At 33.9% G+C, this 24,333-nt stretch overlaps 1 protein-coding gene across 1 annotated transcript in view; it reads right to left on the bottom strand.

Annotated features, from left to right (window-relative positions):
* Positions 1-6,259: 6,259 nt before the first annotated feature.
* Positions 6,260-24,333, bottom strand: part of LOC117785885 (retinal homeobox protein Rx) — a 36,129-nt gene continuing 18,055 nt past the window's right edge. The window contains exons 5-6 of the mRNA XM_034624147.1: positions 8,271-8,436; positions 6,260-7,514 (exon numbers count right to left, since the gene is read on the bottom strand). Coding sequence (XP_034480038.1) covers positions 6,763-7,514; positions 8,271-8,436 — 918 coding nt within the window. The 3' untranslated portion in view covers positions 6,260-6,762. The remainder of the gene's footprint in view (positions 7,515-8,270; positions 8,437-24,333) is intronic.

Genomic DNA, 24,333 nt, shown 5'->3' with positions numbered 1-24,333 from the left:
AAAGATTTAACGTTAAACAACAAATGTTTCATTTTAATTATATATATTTAAGTCTTTTTCTCTTTGTTTTTTTTCAATTTCATATTAACTGTGACATTTTAATACGTTTTGTTTTATTAAATCAAAGTGTTTCTTATAAATTTTTATATTTTCATAAGATTTACTTAAATGAAATATGACTGTATATATTTTAAATATGCATTATTTCTCTGTGTGTAGTTGCAACTGCAACTGGCTGTTGTTTATCATAAAATGCACCACTTGGCAGCTAATTTGAGGCACCGCCTGTGGCATGTGGGGGGGAATAAGAAGTAAATCAGGTCAACCAGGCGCATAAACACCCGTTCCAGCAGTTAAATTTGTATTTGAATCTGAATCTGATGCGGAATCCCAATCAGAATCGTATGCCGTAGCCAAATTAGAATTTAGAATCTAGAAAATTGAGTGCATGCACTGCCTCTGGAGATGGGGTTTATTTTTAGTGGGTTACATAGATACACACAAATATAGAGCTAAAGACAGAAAGAGAGGGAAGTTGCATAAACATATTCCAGAGCAGAAAATTTGAGTTGGCATGGAATATTTTAGGGTATTAAAAAGAATCTCATTGTGTTTCAGTTGCTAAAATAATAATAATAAAATACTCAGATACACATAAATTTATATATCGCATTTCAAATCTCAGCAATGCCATTTTCAATCATTTTCCAACCTAAACTAATTGAGTTTTCCAAAGACAAATATTTAGTCATAAATGGATTCACGTGCTGCCTGCAATAATTTCAACCCAAAGCAGACAAGTGGCCATATCCAAAAAGTATAAGCAAAGCCGGTGAAATACATTCATATATACATATCTAAATTATTCATGAATATAGCCATATCTATATATTTATCTAGATGTCAAAATGCGACAAAAATACATTCGGATATGCGCTACAATTCGCATAGTCTACAAAAAAAATGCCGCACTGTACGTCTCCAGATCGGACAGAAAATATTCAAGAACAGAAAACTAAATACGAAATAGAGAACTAAGCAGATATAGAGAAAAAACATAGAAAATATTAGAGAAGAGCAACAGCAATATGTTGAAATATTTCTATGGCAAATAAGTAGTATACACACGTAGCTTGCCACAGATTAGAGTGGGCCTAAAAATGATAGTAATAATATTAAATTTTGTATTTAATACTTGGCTAAAAATTTGAAATGATTCAACTATTTTAAGTACATAAAATGCTTTCATTAAACATCATATTTTTAAATTTTTTTATTAATTACTTGATTAAATATTTTAAAAGAATACATTTTTCAATAATTTCCGATCATAAGTTTAAAAACAATATAATTTCTTCATGTAATTATTACTTGGGTAAATATTAAAGGCTTAACATTTTCTAATAATGTTAGATTATATAACTAATTACATATGACAATAAAATTCTTTGTCCTGACTGACTGATCTTTGTGCAGCCAAAGCGGTAAAGCATAGAAGGTTGAAATTTTGACACAAAATAGCTGAGAAATATAATATCTTATTTTAAGATATTGCACTATTTAACTTTACTTATTATATTTTTTATTCAGTAAATAAAAAAAAGAATTTTATAATAATTTTTTAATTTAATTAAATATTTAAAAACTTTTCATATTATTAGATTATATAATTTAATTCAATTTTAATTTATTTGTATGTATATGTATTATTAATTATATGGATACAAATTTTCATTACAATTTAACATATTTAAAATATAATTTTGGTTCAACCTAAATCTGAAAATCAGCATATGCTCTCTATAAGCAATCGGAATAAATGACGCGGACATTTATGGTGCGCGGCAAAAGTAGAATTTTTCAGTTAGATATATTTGTATATAGACGATAGATATATCCACAAAATGCTGTTCGATAATTTGTTGTGTTTGTGTGTTTTGGCGCTGGTTTCATTTCGTGCTGAACATTTTTATTTTTAACATTGTTATTTTATATATACAAAAAAGCAAGCGCATAGTAGAGCAACAACAACAAACTAGAAGGAGAAAGAAATGTGAAGAAGAAGAATGAGAAAAAAAAAATATGAAAAGAAATACCGCCAACGCTTTCATCATCGACCAAACGGTCGCGATCAGCTGTATGTCATCAATATGCGATATATCTTGTGGGTAGCAAAATTAAATACTTAGGATCCAATTGTGGATGTGTTGTATTGTATTGTGTGTGCATGTGGATTGTACATTTGTGTGTAATTTGTAATGAAACATACAATTAGTCAAGAAAGTTTTCTTGACAAAATATAAGCTAGTTAGATAAATAAATAAAAGAAACAAACGATAAAAATATTTTTTTCTTTTTTAAATTTAGATTAGAGTTATGAATTAATCTAAAAACTGTAGAGGAGAGTAATAAAATAAGAAATAAAAGAAAAGTCCTTAAAAGAATAATGATGTATGTGTAATTTTTTTGATTGTGTCAAAACACTTTCTTGCCTTAGTGTAGGCATGTAGTTGAACATTTGGCTAGCTGAATCGGAAGTTCAATGTTTATGGGCAGCTGGTCAATCTGCCCTCTTCTTCCCCCCTCCCCTTCCCGCTGCTTTCGGCGCTTCCGTTGAACGAATCTCCAATAAGCGCCATTCAATGGACTCGGTGGTTTTTGACAATTTCTATTTATACACAGACACGAAGAGAGCGGGCGTAAGAGAGAATTGTTGCATTGTGGAACACTTGTCACTTGTTTGCTCTCTCTCTCTCTCTCTCTCTCTCTCTTGAGTCTATGTCTGCGAGCAAAAGCTTGCAAATGATTCAGGAATTCGAATTCGTCATTCGCTCTTTCAAGTTCAATTCACTTGGACTTTGATTTGCACTTGGCTTCCACTTGGCTTCCACTTGGCATCCACTTGGCTTTCACTGCAGTTGATGTGCTGCACTTATTTTTGGTCCACAGCGGAAGAACAAACGTGCAAGCGAGAGGTTGATATATGTTTCTCTCCCTTTCACTACACACATGTGTTTTCTTTATGCTGTTTGATCTTGAGGGAGACTGTTTTATTTTCGCCTTATATGGTGTTTGGCACCTACTTTGTTTTCGTTTTATTCACCCTTTATTTCTGCATTTTCTTTATCACTCAATCAGCGTGCAGCTAATAATAAAATGCACATTAATTGCCTGCATTTCCCCTTTTGATTTCAATTTTCATTTACAGTTTGACAGCTGGGAAATTGAATGCTCGAAATTGCCATTATACTTGATGAATGCATTCAATGAAAGCTCGCATGCAGTTGGCAGTTGAAAAGCTTGCAGTTCAAAAAGCTTTTCAAATCTCAACCACTTGCACTGCTTGCTGTAACTGTAAGCAGTGGGCAAATAGGAACAATATATAAAGCAGCAAAATATGTGTTTTATTTCTTAAAAATTATAATAAAAACAGCTTTAAATTCTTTTTATTTATTTTAATTGTTCAATTTTATATTCACAATTTTAGTACGCAAACAGCGCATTGAAATGTGTTGAACTGCTTGCATGTTGTCCTAAAGCAGCGGCTGTGTAAACTGCTTGTCAAACAATTTCAATGTTTTAACGACTCATAGATGGAGCCACTAACATGTTTCATTTAAGTAATAATTTAAATTATTCTTTATGGTTATTAAAAGTGCTTTATAAAATAAAAAATAAATTTTATAGGAACACAAAATAAATATTTAAATTAAAAAAATGCTTCCTCCGCAATTTTACACACATTTCAATTTTTTAACCTTGCATTTATGGTGTAATGCATTTCCATTTAAAACTGTAATTTTCCCATGTATTAATTAAGTGTCTCAAATGGATTGCAATGTTGCAATTGCCACACAATACAAATAAAACCTAAATTCAACCTTAGCATGCCACTATCCCTATATCTATAACTATAAGTATACCTTGTCCTATTCCGATTCCTATTCATTTCCCCTGGCGATTTACGCTAGTAATTTACCCCATCCGCTGTAGAAACTATTTACAGTTGGTTAAGTAAGTGTGTTGACTAATTCAAAAATATTTGCATATTTCTGATTTTACCAAAAAAAAAATGTACTTAACTTTTAAGCACTTTTAATTTATTTATATGGTTTTTAGAACAATTACAAAAAAGAAAATTATTTTCGTCGAATTACAGTATATGCACTTGAAAGAAGTTTTGAAAACCTTTTTTTGGTTTTTTTTTTTTCAAATTAAATACTTGTCTGTTTCTGATTTGTCGCATTACTTACTTGACATACTGTATGTGCATTTGAAAGAGAGATTTTTTAAGATTTTGTGCGTGTGATAAGCTTTGGATATAATTGCCTGCAATTATCATTGTGCATATGTGAAAGACACATACATACAAGCGAGACTGTGCCGAGGTCGTTGTTATTGTAACAGAGCAGAAATGTGTGTGTGTGTGTGTGGACAGCAGGGGGTGGGGGTGGGATTGGTCAGCGTGCTTACATTTTAATTGCCTGCGGCGTTAATCAATTATAATTTATTCATTATTTTATTAGATTCGACTACCGCACTTGCCACAAATACGTGTACTTATTCTTACCTTTAACTAAGACACCCCCTTCTTATTCCTCCCCGCTCTCACCCCCTTCCCTTCCCTGTCAATTATGTGTCATTATGCGCCTTTGTTTGCTGTGCATTTAGTCCCTTTTAATTGCATTTAATTGCTGCTTGTCACTTATTTCAATTTGTCTCTCTTTGCACTTTCTCTCTCTCTGCACTCTGTCTCTCGCTCGCTCTCTCTTAAGTCCTTGCTTATTAAATCCTTGATTATTGATTGAGTCATTAATGAGATTCGAACTGAAGATTAACAACACTGATAAAGTTTTTATTGGGCTAATTGCAAGATTGAGTTTGGCTCATTATTCAATCACATATTTTAACACTCAATATAATACATTATAGTACAAAAAATAATGTAGAATCATACATCCAACTCAGGTCGAATATTGATCCTACTTTACGAAACATGTACTTCAAACTCTCATAACTTTGTCAAAACTCGCATTTTTTCAAAGATTTTGATCTTACATAACTTCATCAAAAATTTATCGATTTTTAAGCGGAATGTCAATTTGATCATGATTTGGCCCTAAATTTATTCTGCATTTAAATTTTTATCATCTAGAAAATTTGATATTTTTTCGATTCTAAGTCATTTATTATCCAATTTTCCATACTTACCCTTGACATTTTTTCAAAAACTTTGATCTCCAATAACTTCATCAAAACTTAACCGATTTTCAAGCGGAATGTCAATTTGATCATGATTTGACCCCTAATTTAATCTGCATTTAGATTTTTATCATCTAGAAAATTTGATATTTTTTCGATTATCAGCCATCTATCATACAATTTTCCATAGTTACCCCTTGACATTTTTTCAAAAACTTTGATCTTTCATAACTTCACTAAAAATTTACCGATTTTCAAGCGGAATGTCGTTTTGATCTTGATGTGGCCTCTAAATTGATTCTGCATTTAAATATTCATCATCTAGAAAATTTAATATTTTTTCGATTCTAAGCCGTCTATCATACAATTTTCCATACTTACCCCTTGACATTTTTTCAAAAACTTAGATCTTTCATAACTTCACTAAAAATTTACCGATTTTCAAGCGGAATGTCGTTTTGATCATGATTTGGCCTCTAAATTGATTCTGCATTTAAATTTTTATCATCTAGAAAATTTGATATTTTTTCCATTCTAAGCCGTCTATCATACAATTTTCCATACTTACCCCTTGACATTTTTTCAATAACTTTGATCTCACATAACTTTATCAAAAATTAACCGATTTTCATGCGGAATGTCATTTTGATCAAGATTTGGCCTGTTAATCGTTTCTGCATTTAAATTTGTATCATTTAGAAAATTTGATATTTTTCCGATTCTACGCCATCTATCATCCAGTTTTCCATACAAACCCCTTGAAATTTTTTTAAACACTTAAAAATTACAAAATTTATATTCCTCAAAATCAGTGTAGTGTTGTACAGTGAAAATCACTGGAGTGACACACACACTCACACTTACACACACATGTTTGCACACATTCCATTAATGGAATTCGCAAACCAATTCCACTAATCGCATTACAATGCAGAAAATGCGTTCTGCTAATTTTGCGGTCATCACAATTCCAATTTGAATTTAACGCCAGTTGGCAAAATGTTAATTTCCCCTCCACCCACAAAAATGCAAAACGTGAATAATTTCAAAATCGATGTGAGCTAAAACTTGTTTATTTATTTATTAATGCTAATATGCATTGGGTTAAGTTTTAGATGTAGGATTTTTATGAAGATACAAATAAATCTAAAATCTATTTAGCAGGCGTGTTCCAATTTACGCTTTCGCTACAATTTAACCAAAGTGTTGAAAAATGTTTAAAAATTAAAAGAAAGTAATTGAAAAACGGAACATGCTTAATTTATAGTTATTTTTGGAGCTTTGCAGCGTTTAGGGAACTTGGAACACGCCTGTATATTTTATTTTTGTTTTGTTTTTTTTTGAGATTGAAAACTCTTGGTTCACTGGTTTCTCGGCTATACAAATTAAAGATTACAACGGTAAATTCGCTAAACTAAAAACACATACGATTAATGGGGAACGATAATAGTACTTAGGGGATTTTGATTGTGGAATGTGTGTGTGTTGTGGAATGCATGTGTATGTGGGCTTAACTAAGGCTAACAGTTTGTGGATTGCATGTGGATGGCAAGGGTAAAGCTAAACCATGGAGACTAGACCCTTGTTGAGATTATCGAGATGTTCCTTCGCCTTGATTCGCAGCGTTGCAATTGAATTGCTGCGCATGTCCACCGAGGGGGTGCCGGCGGAGGGGGTAGCTGCGCTGTTGGGCGGGGGACTCTCTCTGCCGACGTCGAGCAGTTCGCGCTCTCGCTCCTCGCGCTCGTTGCGCTCTTCGGCATCGCTGTTATCCCGAAGATCGCCATTGGAATCGGCATTGGAAATGCTGAGGTTCTGCGGTGACATGCACACATCGGGTCCGCTGCATTCCAGCGACGACGACGAAGACGACGCCGTCGAGCATGCAGTCGTCGTCAGCGTCGACGTCGACTGCGTCGTCGGCGTCGCAGTCGGCAGCGAAGCGAGCGTGACAACGTGATGCGGCGACAGCGAATTCGCGTGCGGCGACATTCGCGACAGATGCGGCGACAAATGCGACAACGGCACCGCATGATGATGACCGTGTCCGTGTCCGTGTGTGTGTGTGTGTGTGTGTGTGTGCGTGTGCGAGTGTGGATGCGCTGCCAGTGGCGGGGGTGGGGGTGGCCCGCTCGTTGGCGGCGCCAGTTGCCCACTGTGCGGTCCGTGCGACGGCGGCGGCGGCGGTGGCGCCACCGGCCCATGGTGATGCCCCATGGCGGCCAGGCTGCTCATGGTCAGGTTGCCAGGTGCCAGACTCAGCGGCGGCGTCAGATAACTCGGATAAACGCCCTGCGGATGCGACAGGAAACCTGCAAGGAAAGCACAGCAGTTACAGTGGGTGTGGCAAGTGATTTATTGCTTATAATTAAAAATGAGTATCATTAAAATGTAGCGATATTGACACTGAGTAAAAGAAAACGTGCACCTATAAAAAAATGGATGGAACAGTTTCTAAAATCAAGAACGTTTCACTTCAAAAGTTTTTAAGATCTAAAAAATACAAACTCATTTTGTTTGGTCTATTTTAAAGAATTTTTGTGAGTCCAATATTTTTATAAAGTTATTTGACTAAAACTAAGAATTAACCTTTAGAAAAATCATTCAGGAACTACAATTTTTAAAAAATATGTATAAAAGCAGCGATTATAAAACCACTTTTTGTATTTTTTCCCTAAAAGTTGGCATATTTTAAATATAAAATGCTCAAGACCTATATTGTTGATTATTACAGATTATTATTAGATCTTACATAAAATTTGAGTAGACTTAAAAAGAATTAAGAACATAAAAAAACAACATGTAAATTTTAGTTTTGATTAAAAAGTTTCGTTACATTCAGTACATAACCTACGGTCAATTCTAAGACGTATTCATTAGGAAACCGTAGTTCTAAAGTAAATTCTTTGTCCCCGCATTTCTCATTTTTGGGTCTATAAAAATTGATGCACCCCAGTGTATGTCGTATCGAGTGTACTTTTTAGCTCAAGCATATATTTTCTATATAACGATAAATTATCGATATCGCGCAATTGAAACCCATTCCCAATTATTCCACACTCTCTTACCTGGCAGCGCGCTCAGCAGCGGCGGCGAGAGCCAAGGATCCACAGGGAGACCGGAAGCTCCGCATCCCAAGCGATGTGGAAGCTGTGTGAAGTGCGTCAGTCCCAAACGGAGACTCTCCGATTTCTCCTGGCGACGCCACTTGGCGCGTCTATTCTGGAACCAGACCTGGAAATGGAAAGAGATGGAGATACAGATATAGAGTGATAAAGACAAGTGTCAGTTAATTATCAGCGGGAGCAATTAAACGCAGCACTGACGAATTTAGGCAACACAAGGAAGACGCGCTAATTGAAACAGGCAAGCAGACAAGAAGAAGAAGACGAACAACAACAACAAGAACATTATTAGCAACAACATAAATAATAATAATAATAATAGCAACAACGCTAAGGTCATTCAAAATAATTACAAAACTGAATGAGCCTAATTGCAAGAGTGAAAACGAGAGAGACATAGAGAGGAAGAGCAAGCTACAAAGTTAAACAAAAAAGCAAAATGGCCGCCACAGTCAAATTGTTAATGAAAACAGACGCACACAAAAGCTAGAGCGAGATGGACAGCTAAAGAGAACGCACAAACCAGCGACTGAGGCAGCGGCAGAGGCAGCGACTGAGGCAGCAGAAGCAGCAGCCAAAATCAGACAGACAGTTGGACAAACAAAATGGCGTAAGAGCAAAAGCAACAACAACGATAACAACAAGAACATCAACAACAACGATTGACGTGGCCCAAAATGCTGTGGAAATAAAATTCAATTAATTTGCCCGTAGCTCTAATTAGAATTATCGTGTGTCTAACTGTCTGTCTCGTCGTGACTATGTGTGTGTGTGTGTGCAATGAGCTTTTGAGCAGCTCTGCCAACCAGCGCGCAGTTAAAGCGTCTGTCTAATTAGTGGCAAACGCAAAAGAGAGAAAGCAAAAGCAAAGAGAGAGCAACCGTATGAGAGTGAGCGAGCAAGCGAGCGTGTTAAAGAGACTGCTTGTGGATGGTGAGTGTGGGACGTGGAAGTGTGGAACTCAGTGTGGAGTGTGGCTGGCATATTTTAGATTTCCGTTTGCCGCCGCCGGCGTCGCTGCTGCTGCGCTCAAAGTAATTAAATGCAATTTGCGCAAATTAATAAGAAATTATTTTTGATGGAAATTTCATTATCATAATGTTGTTGTTGTTGTTGTCCTTGCTTTGCTTGTTTTGAGTCTGTGTGAGATTGTATGTGTGTTTGTGTGGATGTTGTTATTGTTTTTGTTGTTGTTGCGTCTGTTTAATTAAACATAATGGCGCGTTAAATTATTTTCGTTGTCAATTTGTCGCTCAGGCAGAAACTGATTTGCATTACAAATTTGCCGAGCGTGCAGCTATACACTGAGAGAAAAAAGACCGACTAAAATTAAGTTCAATTGAACTCGACCCTAGTATTTTAGATACTTAATGTTTAGACATGATTTAGGTACGATAAACTGAAAAAGAGCACACAACAAATTTTCTTGAAACAAAAAAAAACTAATAATGCTATTAATAATTGCTTCAATAAGTAAATTTCCTATATTCTTTGAGCAACCAAACATATTTCGATCTTTAGTTATAGCTATCTCTCTCCCACCAAGCACCTACCACCTTCCATCCTCTTTCCACCCACTTTTGTAGTGTAGTGTCGTTTATTGGCAAAACAGAAAGTGAAAATTTTCTCTGTTGTGCTTTTCCATGAGCAAATCAACTTTGGCAACTAATTAAGGCTAATAAGTAGTTGAGGCTGCTGGGTAATTGCTTATATTTAAGTATTTGTATGTGTGTGAGAGTGTGTGTGTGTTGCATACAACAGTTAATGAACAGTTAAAAGAACGTTTAAGCGTGACTAATTAACATTTTATTGCACTACCAAATGCATGCAATATTGTTATTAAATAATTGCGGTTAAGTAAATCATCGTAACATTAATTGTTCCATTAAAAGGCAAGGTTTCATAAATTGGCAGCAATTTTAACTTTTAATTAGAAAATAATTTCAATTTAAATAATATAATAAACATGAATTATTCCACCATTCGTTTTTACAATGATAAAATGCAGTTGCTGAATAGCTTGAGCCATCTGAATAAAAAATAAATTACATTAATAATGTGAAAATTATAGCAAATTATAAATATTAAATATATGTAGTTTATGGAATTCAAAATAGAGGCTAAAAATCTCCACTGTAAGTTTATATAGTTCATTAAAATCAAATAAAAAATTAAAGTACCTCAAAAAACTAAAAATATGTGCGTACTAAATTTATTGAAATAAAGCATGTCTATAATAAAAAAATTAATTTATTAAAAGTAAGTCTTCTTTTTATTTTAAGTGAAGTTTCTTTAAAAAAAAAAACTTAATTTCATATAAATAATAACTACAATAAAAAATGTTTTCCTAATAAATACAAGTAAATAGTTTAAACAAAAAAAAAATCAAACAAATAATAAATAAGAAAACAAGTATAAATATAAATATGAGTGTAAAATAGACTTTTTGAACTGTAACTAAATAACTTGACTAACTATAGAACAGTCTAAATGCCGTGCACATTGTGACAGTAACTTTTGACTGTTTAGTGAGTTGGCTAACTGTAAAATGAATCTATAGTTCAATTAGCATAGATGAGTGACAGTAATAACAAAGCTCAAGGAGCCAAAAACTCAGCTCAAAGTCTAATTTCCTGTCGCTCAAATCAGTACGAAGAAAATAAATTAAAGTTAGCAGCTTTAGGCCACATTTGCACACACACATACAGACATACACACACAGACATACACACAAATATATACATATACAGAGACAGGGAGAGTTTCAAATGTTAAATGAATATTGACATTTGGCTGTGGGGAGAAGAGTAGGGAATAGGCAGGAGGGAAGGGGAAGGGGGCAAAGGGAGGCCACTCAAAAGCCAAGTTTGTTGTAGTTGTTGTTGTTGCTGCTGCCGTTCGCCGACTGTTATAATTTGAGTTTGTGCTTCTTCATTTTAATTAAATCATCAAAATCAATTTTGTAATTTCCATTCATGGTGCGTCATAAGCCCCAAAAAACGAGAGAGCGTGACAGCAACATGAAAGAGACAGCTATAGAGGGGAGTTTTATTGATGGCTGAAACGCCCATCATCATCAACATCATCATTATAAACATCAATGTGATGATGAAGTGCTGGCAAATTGTCTGCTTTCATCTTTGGCTCTTGCTCTGTGTTGTGGCAGCATCCCCCCCCTCCCCTCCCTCACCTTACCATCCCCTGCCTCTCCTACAAGCTGCCCCAACTGGCACCAAACTCAATTTTCCACCCCATCGACACAAATACAAACAAACACACACACACACAGACACACACACACACATGCAGCCCATTTCAGCCATTTTCAATTTTGCAACATTTTGTGTTGCCCGCCCATGTGGCAGCTTCATCATCATCATCATCATCATCATGATTGTCATCATTATCATTTTTGCCGCTGGCATTTGGCATTCATGTGGCGCCGGAGTTTTCCCAGAGCACGCGCCAGGCCACAAGCATCCCCCATCCCTTAGCACCACCCCCATACCCAACCCCCTCCCCTTGCCCCATCCCCCAGTCAACCACTTTTCAACTTTAATCTTTTTCATAAACTTCACATTGGCAGCAAACAATTTACGTTCCGAAAAATGGTTGACATCCCCCCTCTTATCCATAAACTTAAATGGCGTTGAGCATCATCCCCCAACAACAACAACAACAACAACAACAACAACAACAGCAACAATAAAAAGTGAGAAAACTACAAACGAGCTGCTCGGCTTTTAAATGCCCAGTAACAATAAATTTAATACAAATTAAATAAAGATAAATCAAGATAAGTGTTAAATAAATATTTAAACAAATATTTACAAACGTCAAAAAATATATTAATTTAAAAAATAAAAACGAGAGCAAAAAATAAATACCTAAAATATTGTATAATGAAATAATAATTTAGAAAACAAAAATAAATGTCAAATAAATATTAAAAGAAATATTAATAAATTTATAATTTAAAAAATAAAAATGAGAGGAAAAAAACATGAACAAATATATTTTTTAAAATATTTAATAATGATTTTTAAATTGAAATAACAAAAATAAGGGCAAAATAATTATTAATGGTTATATCATTAGCTGTCCATAACGAATACAAATTTAATAGTTCTAAAAAAAATGTCAAATGCTAGAAAAAATACTTAAATTTTTAACTAATATTTCAAATCTTTAAAAATATTTGAACAAATATCTTATTAAAATTTTATATCTTCAAAACTACTAGAACAATTATCTTATTAAAATTTAAAATCTCTAAAAATATTTGAACAAATATTTTAAATATTTGCTCCGTTTATTAACCGATAGAGCTGACAAACATTGTCACAAACTCATAAGTCTGTGTAAGCTTGAACTACTCGGCTAGCAAGAAGAAGAAGAAGCCGAAGAAGAAGAGCAGCAGAAGAACAACCCCATGGGCAACCGTTATTCTCATCGTCTTCTTTAATTTTGTTCGCAGCAAAGTTTTGCCGTTTTATTGGAAAACTTCTGCCGCAAAGTGTCGTCGCCCAAAAGCATACAAGGCGTATACGCAATTTCGCTTGTACTCGCTCTCTCTCGCTCTTGCTCACGCTGTCTCTCGCTCTAGCGTGCGTATGTGTGTGCGTGTGTGTGTGTGTATGTGCTATGGCACAAATTGCTTTTCGAATGTTTTTGACAGTTTGCAAATTGGAAAATTGACTTTTAACACACAAGAGCTCAGCAGCTTAATAAAACTGTTTGCAACTTGAACTACGCAAAGAGCGAGAGCGAAAGAGAGCAACAGAGATGGCAAGAAACACTCAGAGAATTTATAATTTTTTTGTGTTGTATAAAAAAGCAACATGATATTAAAATTATCACACTACAATTAAGATAACTTTTCTTCAAGTTAGAAAAGAGTACTGTATATAAATATTTGAAATCATGTTTTTCGAAAATGTAAAGTTTTATAAATGTTATGGGGAGTTTGTTTAAGTTAAGCAAAATATTTGCTAATTGTATACGAAGAAATTTCGTTATTTTTAGGTTAGTTTTTAAAATTGTAGTGTGAAAATTTACTTTGTGGCTGAATAAAAATTATTCTTAGTACTTAGAAAAATTATAAAATTCTTACATGAGGTCCCTTTTTAAGTGCGATTTTCTAAATTTTTTGCTAAAAATTAATTTTCTTTAGGGCAAATATTACCCTAGAATTTTTTAATATGTATACACAAATTTCGAAAAATAAGTCGCTTATTTTAGACCAATTTTCTAAATCTTAGTTAAAATATTGACTTTCATAAAGGCAATTTTAGGATTAAAGTTTTGTAACAGAAGCAAAATTATTTCTATAATTAAAAAAACAAATTTCGAAAACTATGTCGCTGATTTTAGGTTGAGTTTTAAGAATTAGGGTCAGTTTTTCGGAACTATTTACGGGTAAAATTTTTAATTTTAAAATATGTTTTTTTATAATTTAAGAACCGAATTTATAAGGACTTTTTAGGACTTTTTTTGCTCAATTAATTTTTCTCTAAATTTTTTTAGCGCATTTTTAGAGTACGATTTTTTTGAGTGTATGTAGAGAAAGAGGACACAACATCTTGTCATTATAACGGTCATTGTTGAGCTACTTCTATACATATTCATTGGCATACTTCCGTTTTCTTCCCCGTCTTCGTCTCCGTTTTCGTCTCCATCTCCAAACAAAGTTTTTGTGGCTAACAAATTGGAAAAAGTTTTGTGCCATTTGGCTAACTAGCTTTGGCCTTTGGGCCCGGCCAATTGCCGTTTATCGCGAGCTATGAAATCTAAACTCAACTATAACGTATGATTATATCAACGTATTTCCATTTTGAATCGCATGTCATGCAATTCAATCAATTTGATTGAAGTTGCACTCTTTCAACTCGTTGCGATAAGAAATTAATTGCATGGAAAAATGGTTGGGTTCGGGTTCGGGTTTGGGATTGGGATCGGGTTCGGGTTCGGAAATGTGGACTCTATAATTAGAGCCTGGCTGGGAGACAACCCGTTGCGTTCAAGGATATTGATAGCGGCGCCTAAGCTAATGTCCTGGCAAATGCATCTGCATGGGTATAATTTTTTATTTTCATTTTATTTTATTTTTAATTTTTATATTTTCCCTTTGCTTGTGTGCAAGCTTTAATTCAATTAAAAAACTGCCAGTGCCGGAGAATCGAGACCCTTCCCTACAGAAAGGCAACCCTAATTATATGGCGGGCAGACAGACATCAGTCAGGTCCTTGCAAGGTCCTGTCATAATTTCCAAGCCCCGAACAATGAGACACAGCGTGGAGTCCTTTTGCGCTAGTTTATGACATGTTTTTCTTTTGTTGGCTTTTAGTTCCGGCTCCGTCAACTGAGCCAGGACCTTGCCACAGGACGACTCACTCCTCATCCCTCATCCCTCATCCTGGCATCCTGTTTCGTCCTGTTTCGTCTTCGACTCGATTTTCGGTACCAAATTAGAGCCGAACAAAAGCTTTGTCCCTGCCACAAAGCGCACAAGATGTTTTAATTAGTTTAGGAGCCGACAAGCGTATTGATTTACACTTGATGCCGCCTTTGTTCCGAAAGCTCCTCGAAAAAAAGGACTACAGAAAGCTATGCAGAATTAATCCTGACTCTGAAGAGATGGAGCAAACTTCTATAAAAAAGAGTTTCTACATGTTTATTCAATTGAAAGTTAAATTTAAATGTTAAAATTAGATTGTTTAAAAGTTTTATTTTTAAGCTCATTAAGCAGAGCTTTCAGACAAAGCTTGATAAGAAAAAGAAAGAGCTTTGGTCTCTTTAAAGCACAGATCGGAAAAACGAGCTCGGCAGAGTATTAATACTTCATTATAAGTTATTACAGGAAAAAAAACATTATTATATAAAATATCAAATAATTTGTCAAACATCTTATATATTTCTTTTTATATAAAAAGACTAAAGTGTATAGAAATTTTTTAAAGTAGATATATCTCAAGAGAGGGAGAACTTTTAGACTAAGGATTACTTTTTTATTTAGATGGCTTGCAAGAGAGAATATATTTTTATATTTTTATAAATCGCATCATGGTTTTTTCTCCCACATTTTTGCTTGAAAAACAAACTATTGTAAATAAACGTAAACAACATTATAAAAAGAAAATAAATACATAAAATATTTTAGTTGTAAAGAAAATTCTAAACTCTGTATAAATTGATATTGTAATAAACATTTAATAAATGTAAAATAATAAGGGAAATAAAGCAAAAAAAAACATAGAAAAATAAATGTTTTTAGAACATCAGTAAGTCTTACTTAACATTATATTTTATTCTATAAAAGAATATAATTATTGTTTATATATTAATTTAAAGTAGATATATCTCAAGTGAGGGAGAACTTTTAGACTAAGGATTACTTTTTTATTTAGATGCCTTGCAAGAGAGAATATATTTTTATATATTTATAAATCACATCATGGTTATTTCTCCCACATTTTTCCTTGAAAAACAAACTTTTGTAAATAAACGTAATTAAGATTATAAAAAGAATATAAATATATAAGATATTTTATTTGAACAGAAAAGTATAAACTCTGTATAAATTGATATTATAATAAATAAGGGGAATAAAGCACAAAAAAAAAAAATAGAAAAATAAATGTTTTTATAACATCAGTAAGTCTTACTTAACATTATATTTTGTTCTACAAAAGAATATAATTATTGTTTATATTTATATGTATGCTCAGTTAATTGAATATTCACACTCTTTGAAAATATATTTACCCTAATGTAATTGACATTTTCCCAGTGCTGCTGGTAAACCTTATATATATATTTAAGTCCTTATAGAGCTGCCTTGGTTAGCTGCCTCATTAGCCTTAATAATAGTTTAGGTTGCCAGCAAATCGCAGTAATACAAAGCGAGACACACGACTTCCGTTTCCCTTGCCCTTTCACTCCCCTCTTCAGCTCCCTTTCTGCCTCTCTTTGACCGCTGCCAGCCGCAGACAAACTTATCGCCTCAAATATCGCATGTGAAAAGTCAAAGGGAGCAGGTCCTTTTGATAAGTCCTTGTTACTTTTCTCTCTCTCTCTCGCTCTCTCTCTGTTTATGCTTGCCTCATTTAACACCCACTCGATCAACGCGCTCAAATTTCCTTTCAATTTCAATTTGAATTGTGGCCTGCTTCTTCTTCTTCTTTAACTTTAGCTGACTTTGACTGTATTAGGAGAGCGGGGAGAGCGGAAAATAATGCGACAGGGCGTGTTTGCTTGCGCCACGTGTCACCCTGTATTTAATTAGCTATTTATTTACTTGCTGACATGCCGAGCAGCGCACAGAGATGTTAAGAGCGGGAAGAAGGGAAGGCAAGAGAGGAGGAGTGAAAGGGAAGGGGCGGAGGGGGGCGTCACACAAGAAACAGTCGCACGCACAGTTAATAAGCAGTTAAATCGGCTACAAAGGACGACAAAGGACGACAAATATGCCCAGCAGCTGCCTGGCAAATAGTCAAAGAGAGTGGGCATTATTAAGAGAGTGGGAAGTGGGTCGCAGGTCGTGGAACGTGGAACCTGAGTCGTGGGTCGTGGGTAGTTGGACTGTCACACGCTCCGCTTGTCTCACATTTTGTTGACACTCACACACACACACACACACACACGACGCATTTTTAATTTGCAACAGTTGCAAGGTGAGACGTACGGGGAGGGAGGGAGGGAGGGAGAGTTAAACTGCAGGGGCAGCTAAAGATGGAGTGGGAGAGAATGTCACTGTTTTTGATTTTTTGATGAAGCGGTTTCTCTTTGATATCGCTGCTTTGTCTCAATATCAGCAGTAGTTATTTAAGAAGAAGAGCAGTTGGGAAACTTCTTTTAGAGTCCACTGTAACTTATTATGCTGTCTATTCAAGAGCAGCATTGTAGCTGAGATCTTCCCTGATTTATTACAGTGCCTTTTCCTGTACACTCATAAAAGTCATACAGTAAAAACGCCCTAAAACAGTAAATTTTCACACTAAAATTGGGAAATTCGCCTTAAAAAATAGCTTAAAAATCGAATTTTTCTTCTAAAAAGCTAGAAATAATTATACCCGTTACTCAAAAAAAAAATTGTAATTTTATTGTTATTGTGTTCGTTGGAATTTAGTAGTAGTAGTAGTTTTTAATAGGTAGTAATTTCTTTAAAGTACTTTTATATATATTGAAAGAAGTAACGGGTATCCTATGATCGGGATCTCGACTATAGCTTTTCACACTTGTTTTTTTTAAATTAATAAATACCAAATTAAATTATGGTATTATTTTCTAATAGTTCAAAAGTTTATCTACATTTTAATTTACAGAAAACTTATCCCAAAGATTTTTTTAGGGTAATTCTTTCTATTTTAAGGAAAAATATTTCTGCAAATTAGAAATTTTTTTCAATTCTACGCTAATTTTAATTTTATAGCGATTTTCTTTAATATTAATAAATAAAATTACTTTTCTGAATGTAGCAGCGTTCCTTTTTGTTTTTAATTTGTGCACTTAGCTGCAAAACTTTTGTAGCCACCCTCGCTGGCAGAATTTCATTTAGTTCTAAGCAACCGAAATATTAGCCGGCGGTTATTTTGACTGTCGTTTTCCACGCTGGCTGATTACTCGCATAATTTGAATAATTCCTTATGACAAAATAAATTAGTTGACTACAAAGTTGTGTGTGTCCTGTGTGTGTGTGTGTGTGTGCTTGTGTGTGTGTGTGTGCAGTGGCTAAAAGTTTGTTGCATATATTAAAAGTTGTTCAAGCTGTTCCCGTTGTTGTTGTTGTTGGTTTGATAACTTAATTATATTATATTTTGCGTGAGCCAAAAAATGTTGCCACAGTGGGGCAAAAACGCAACAAAGCGAGGACGAAAACAAAAATTTGTTTAGGTGATTAATTAGCACATAATAAAGTGGCAAGTGCACGGAAAATTATTTAAGTGTTTTATGATTTATTCATAGAGGTCGCGCAACCACCAAAAATAACAACAACAAAAGCAACGAGAACAACCACAAAATTGAAAATAATAATTAAATAATAAACAAGCGATTTGAATACGCGTAAAACGCATAAAACCAATTAGCATGTTACACAAATTAATTAAATGCGGAAATCAAAAGCCCCAAAAAGCATGTCACAAATTTCAGACCAATAAAAATGTATTTTTTTATAAATCCCTACAGTACGTCAAGCAATTGTGTTGACAAAGTAAAATGTGGAAAAATATGTTGGTATGTTATTTATTTTATTTTTTTTAAGTATAGTTTTCAGAAGTAAAAAAAAGAATTTTTCTGCTTTAAGTATTTAAAAAAATAGTAATAAATATATATCTTTATGTACTTCGCTGTCACAACAATTACTTGACATATTGTATACATACATGTAATTATAATAAGCAGCTTGTGTGTGTGAGTGTGTGGGTTGTTACCCAAAAAAAATACTGAGAATGAAGTTCAAGCTGAGAGACGTTGTCAAAACAAGCATTTATATAAAGCTGATTAAGTCACATTTCACATATCGTTTCAGGAAGAAAAGGGAAGAGAGAGAGGAAGGAGTAGAGTATAGGAGGGTATAGAAAGGTAACCAATACATATGTAATACCTGCCGCATTTCGTTGAAAATTTCTTTTGATTGACTCGCAGTGAGTCACATGAGCCCAAATTGAAATTGTTCTCTCTGATTTTTCGGGCCTAATTTGACAACTTAAGCCCAAGGCTCATTTAAACTGACAAGCATTTGTATCTGAGAATCTCTGGGAATATCTGTGAGTTTGTTTAACTGCGGCACTCTTTGAATAATTTAATAAATATTGCATGTACACATATAATATGATTTCGAAATCAATCCCATACTTATTAAAATTGTAGAAATAATCCCTTTTTTTTCAATTAATTATTCGTAAGAGAAATTTCTGGTATTGTATTGGAAAGTGTTGTTAAGCTACAAATTAGTTAAAGTCTTAAGCTTAATAGTTTGTCCAAAGAAGTTCTACATTTATCTACTAATATAATAACCTAATTTTTTGGTAAAATTCTTTAGTCTTTCAGCAAAATAGCTCAGAGGAAATTGAAATAATTTCTACAAAATTTTGTAATTTTAAGTAACTAGATGTCTTTTTTTTTTTGTTGTTGTTTTTTTTTTTTTTTTTTTTTTACATTCAATTTATTATAAAAGTTTGAAAATGTCCTAGAGTTTTATAGAATCGTTTTTAAAACATTTTCAAGAAATATATAAATATTTGCTTATAACCCATAATTAAAACACTTAGATAATCTCATATCAAATAATCCTTTTTATTAGTTTGTTTTGAATTTTTCTCTATGACTACCTTATAATTGAATTGCGCTGTTGATTTTTATTTTTTTCATTATGACAATATTTTATTAGAACAATAAGATAAGAATTAAGTTGGGAAATTACATCTAGCTAAATATAATATATTTTTTTAATTTTCTATGCTCATATATTTATTTACTTGAGGTATATTGTGTTAAGGAATCAGAAATAATATATTATACTAATATATAATTCTTGTACATTTTCTGCATAAGAGATATTTTTCCCACTCCTTGAGCAACTTTAATTCCAGTCAAAACACAATTACACAAAATTTGATAACTTTTATATAAATGTATATCATTAAGATTGATCTAATCAGTTTATTTGTCAATTTTCAGCTCGTTAAATATGAAAAGAAAAACAATTTTCTCGCTTATTCGATTTGTGTATGTTTTTTTTTTTTAAAGGGATGCCGTGTACACTTGACATCTGACACATAATAGAATGACGGCAAGTGCCATAATACAATAATAATAATACGAAAATTTGGACTATACAGAAAAAGTCTCTGACTTTTGTGTCGCACTTGAAACCTTCAACACGAACAGATGTGCAACTCATTACACAGCATTTAGGCACTTAAATTGAATAATATTCATAATTTCACAAGGGTATGATGAGGGGGTGAAGTATCTACCCCCTTTTTGCTCATTGCACTTGACGTTTGAAGTGGACTTTGAGACTTGGCACTTGAGTTTGAGTTTGAGTTTGAGATGAAACTAAGCAGCTGCTAAACACAAAGATATCTCAGTAAAATTTAGTTACAGTTCTCTCTTTGTCTCTCTCTTACTTTCTTCCCTTCTCTGTTCATTTTAGCTGTTACAATTTACCATAAAAAAACGGCATAATTTCATTGTAGTTGTAATTGTATTCGCTTGATTACATTTGATCGTATTTTGTTTCAGTTTAAGCCAAACATATTTCGAGTGCGCCCTCCGGACAGACGCTGTCAGGGTTGTTAGCGAGGGGTGGCAGATAGTAGAGGGGAGAGTCGAGAGTGGAAAGAGAGTGAGAGAGAGGGGTTGGGGGAGGGTTATGCAGCGCAATGTTTGTTGCCCTCTTTTTTTTATTTTAGCTGTAGCTGTAGCTGTTGTAACCCCTAATGTCAAGTGAGGTTATGTTTTGTGTGCTTATATTTTGTGCCAGGGGTGGAAACACGCTGTCGTCGGGGGAGGCAAAATGATTTATAATTTCATTCCTTTTGATTTATACATTTTTATTGAAATGTGTTGACAGGTTACGCCAAATTCGATATGATGCCCAAAACAAATAATAAACTGGCTTAGACTTTCTCTTTGTCCTTGTTTCATCCCTTCCTAGTGAAAGCTACTAAAACCAGAATGAAAAATGCTAAAATATTGTTGTATACTTATTATGACATAAGATTTTCCTTACAAGTTGAAACTTAAGATGAAAAATCATGAATTTTAGAAAAAACCCAAGTGGGGCCCATTGCATAGTTTTGAATGCAGAATGAATTAAGAGGCAAACCTATAGCCATAAAGACATTCCGCATGAAAATCGGTTGAGTTTTGACAAAGTTATGAGAGATCAAAGTTTTCGAAAAAATGTCAAGGGGTTGGTAAGGAAAATTGGATGATTCTTGGCTTATAGTCGAAAAATATGACATTTTATAACTGTATAAAATTTGAATGTAGAATCAATTTCGGGGCCAAATCATGAACAAATTGACATTCCGCATGAAAATCGGTTGAGTTTTGAAAAAGTTATGAGAGATCAAAGTTTTTGATAAAATGTCAAGGGGTTGGTAAGGAAAATTAGATGATTCTTGGCTTATAGTCGAAAAATATGAATTTTTTTTACTGTATAAAATATTAATGTAGAATCAATTTCGGGGCCAAATCATGAACAAATTGACATTCCGCATGAAAATCGGTTGAGTTTTGAAAAAGTTATGAGAGATCAAAGTTTTTGATAAAATGTCAAGGGGTTGGTAAGGAAAATTAGATGATTCTTGGCTTATAGTCGAAAAATATGAAATTTTTTTACTGTATAAAATATTAATGTAGAATCAATTTCGGGGCCAAATCTTGAACAAAATGACATTCCGCATGAAAATCGGTTGAGTTTTGACAAAGTTATAAGGGATCAAAATATTTGAAAAAATGTCAAGGGGTTGGTAAGGAAAATTAGATGATTCTTGGCTTATAGTCGAAAAATATGAAATTTTTTTACTCTATAAAATTTGAATGTAGAATCAATTTCGGGGCCAAATCATGAACAAAATGACATTCCGCATGAAAATCGGTTGAGTTTTGACAAAGTTATAAGGGATCAAAATATTTGAAAAAATGTCAAGGGGTTGGTAAGGAAAATTTTATGATAGTTTTACTATTTTTATATTAAATGTAACATTAATCAAATATGATGTATAAATTTTGATATGCGTGTTTTCTCTGAGTGTAACTGAGTATTTAGTAATCCCTTGCACGCGTCTCAGTTTGATTTCATTAGCTGGCAAAAAGCGCAATCATTGCGTCAAGTTGGCAGGACACGTTTTGCAGCTTAAATTACGCACACGTTGGCAGCGCCAACTCTCGAAGAGAGAGAGAGAGAGAGAGAGAGCGAGGGGGAGATAAAAGGATGCGGCAATGTGCTTTAAAGTTTTGCCCGAAAGGCAGAGACAACGACGGGTAACTGCGACTCGTAGACGACACCCTTCTGGCCAAAAAGAATGAACCAGGAGTGTACTACAGTAAACTCAATAAGTCGCATAAAGGAATGAAATTGGATGCCAATGCAGCAAGAAGAGAGAGGGGAAGGAGGAGTAGAAGGCAGAGGAGGAGTAGGCAGAGGCAATTCTCCAACAAACAAACAAAATAGCTGAACAAACGATGCCGACAACGTCAACGACGTTATCCTTGCGGCAACTTCTCGTCCTGCCTTCGAAGCAACTGCGTCATCTCTCAGTTCTACTCTCTCTTCTCACTCCATTCTCCTCTCTTTCTCTTTGCATTGGCAGCTTAATTAATTGCGACACGCATTTGCTTAGGAATTCCCGATCTCAGGTAAAAAGCTCCATCAATTTGTCGGCATCTCATTCCCTTTTACTTTGTGAAACGAGCCCCTAATGAGGGTTAATTGAAAGCGGCAGAGCTCTCTGGTCTCCTGCACTCTCTTCTCCTCTCTCCCCTCCCTATTCTCCCTGTGGTCTCCTCTGTGCCAGCCACAAAAGTGAAAGCTGATAGCGATTACGCTGTGACCGTAATAAGCTCAGCTAGACAAATGCTCAAGAGATCCAATTCGAATTTGAGTCTCATGAAAATATTCATAATAAAATTGTAGGGGAAACTAGAGCAGCTCAATAATCAATTTTTATGAATGAAGTATCAATTTGAAATGGGAAAAGAAAGGAAAGAAAATTATAAAATCATGTTAAAGCTTTGTTAAATTAAATGTAAAATAATAGTAGTCAATAATCTTAGTAGACTACATCTATTTTAATTTAAAGAGCTTCAAACTGTATAAAAATTTAATTTTCTAATTAGTATATGTAGAATTCTTTTTATAGAGAAGCTAGTTTATGATTTGTGTATGGAACTATTAAAACAAATATTATGAATAAGTAAACAAATATTAGATAAACATCTTGCATATCTGATTAACATTTTTTTAATGGCACCAGATTTTTCAATCTTTGTTAACTTTTCAGTTATAAATTTATAGTTCTTTACAATTATTGTAAAATTATTTGATAAGTTTAAATCTTGACATTTTTTGATTTATTTGAAATATATTTTTTCCGACTGTTCGACTGTTCGAATGGCGTTAAATAAATATTTAACTTAATGTACTGATATAAAGTAATACATTATGAACTTATATATTCTGATTTCATATATATTAGACCCAATATTATTTGATTAATAAAGAAAGTAGGTCTTATAAAAACTATAAATCTCGCTTATTTGCTATATTTTAAAGTTGAAAAACAGTTCAAAAAATATAATAATTAAATCATTTAAAATTCATGGTATTATATTCCGGCCCAATACTCCAACCAAATCCGTACTTATTATTGTCCACTATTTTTCTACATTTTATTTCCTTGTTCCTCTTCGGCTTTCTGCTATTTTCGGCCATTTTGCATGGTAAATAAAATTTAAATAAAAAATGTTGATTGAGTTTCATTGTTCGCTTGTTTTTTGATAATTAGGCAGCTCGCTTCAAGTGTTTAGCGGTCTGCTTTGTTTTATTGGACAGTTTGAGTTAAGCATAAGCAGCAGATGTGCAACACACACACACCCAGACACACACACACACACACACACTCAACCCTCATACTTGACTTTAGCTGCTTTTATTATTATTTATTATTATTTACCCTTGCGTTTGGGTTGATTGTTGTGGCTTTTGTTTGTGTCAAAGGTGGCATAATGTGTTAATTGTTCCTCCTCCCCCTTGCCACACTTCCCTCCCACGCACTGGGAGCGTGTGAGAGAGGGAGGGAGAGACATTGAGAGCAGCTGTCGTTTGGTATTTTGCATTAATTATATAAGTATTAAGAAGGCCACATCAAAAGGACACTTTGGAGCTGGACAAATCACAGAGAGTGCCCCGATAAATCGAAATCTAAAGAAAGCAATTCTCCAATGAGCAATTGACAATAACTTGAATAAACTGAGAACTGACTTCCCTAGAGAG

This window comes from Drosophila innubila (genome assembly GCF_004354385.1).
Source record: "Drosophila innubila isolate TH190305 chromosome 2R unlocalized genomic scaffold, UK_Dinn_1.0 1_C_2R, whole genome shotgun sequence".
In the NCBI taxonomy this organism is placed as follows: Eukaryota; Metazoa; Arthropoda; class Insecta; order Diptera; family Drosophilidae; genus Drosophila; species Drosophila innubila.
This window is presented reverse-complemented; position numbering and strand designations above follow the sequence as displayed.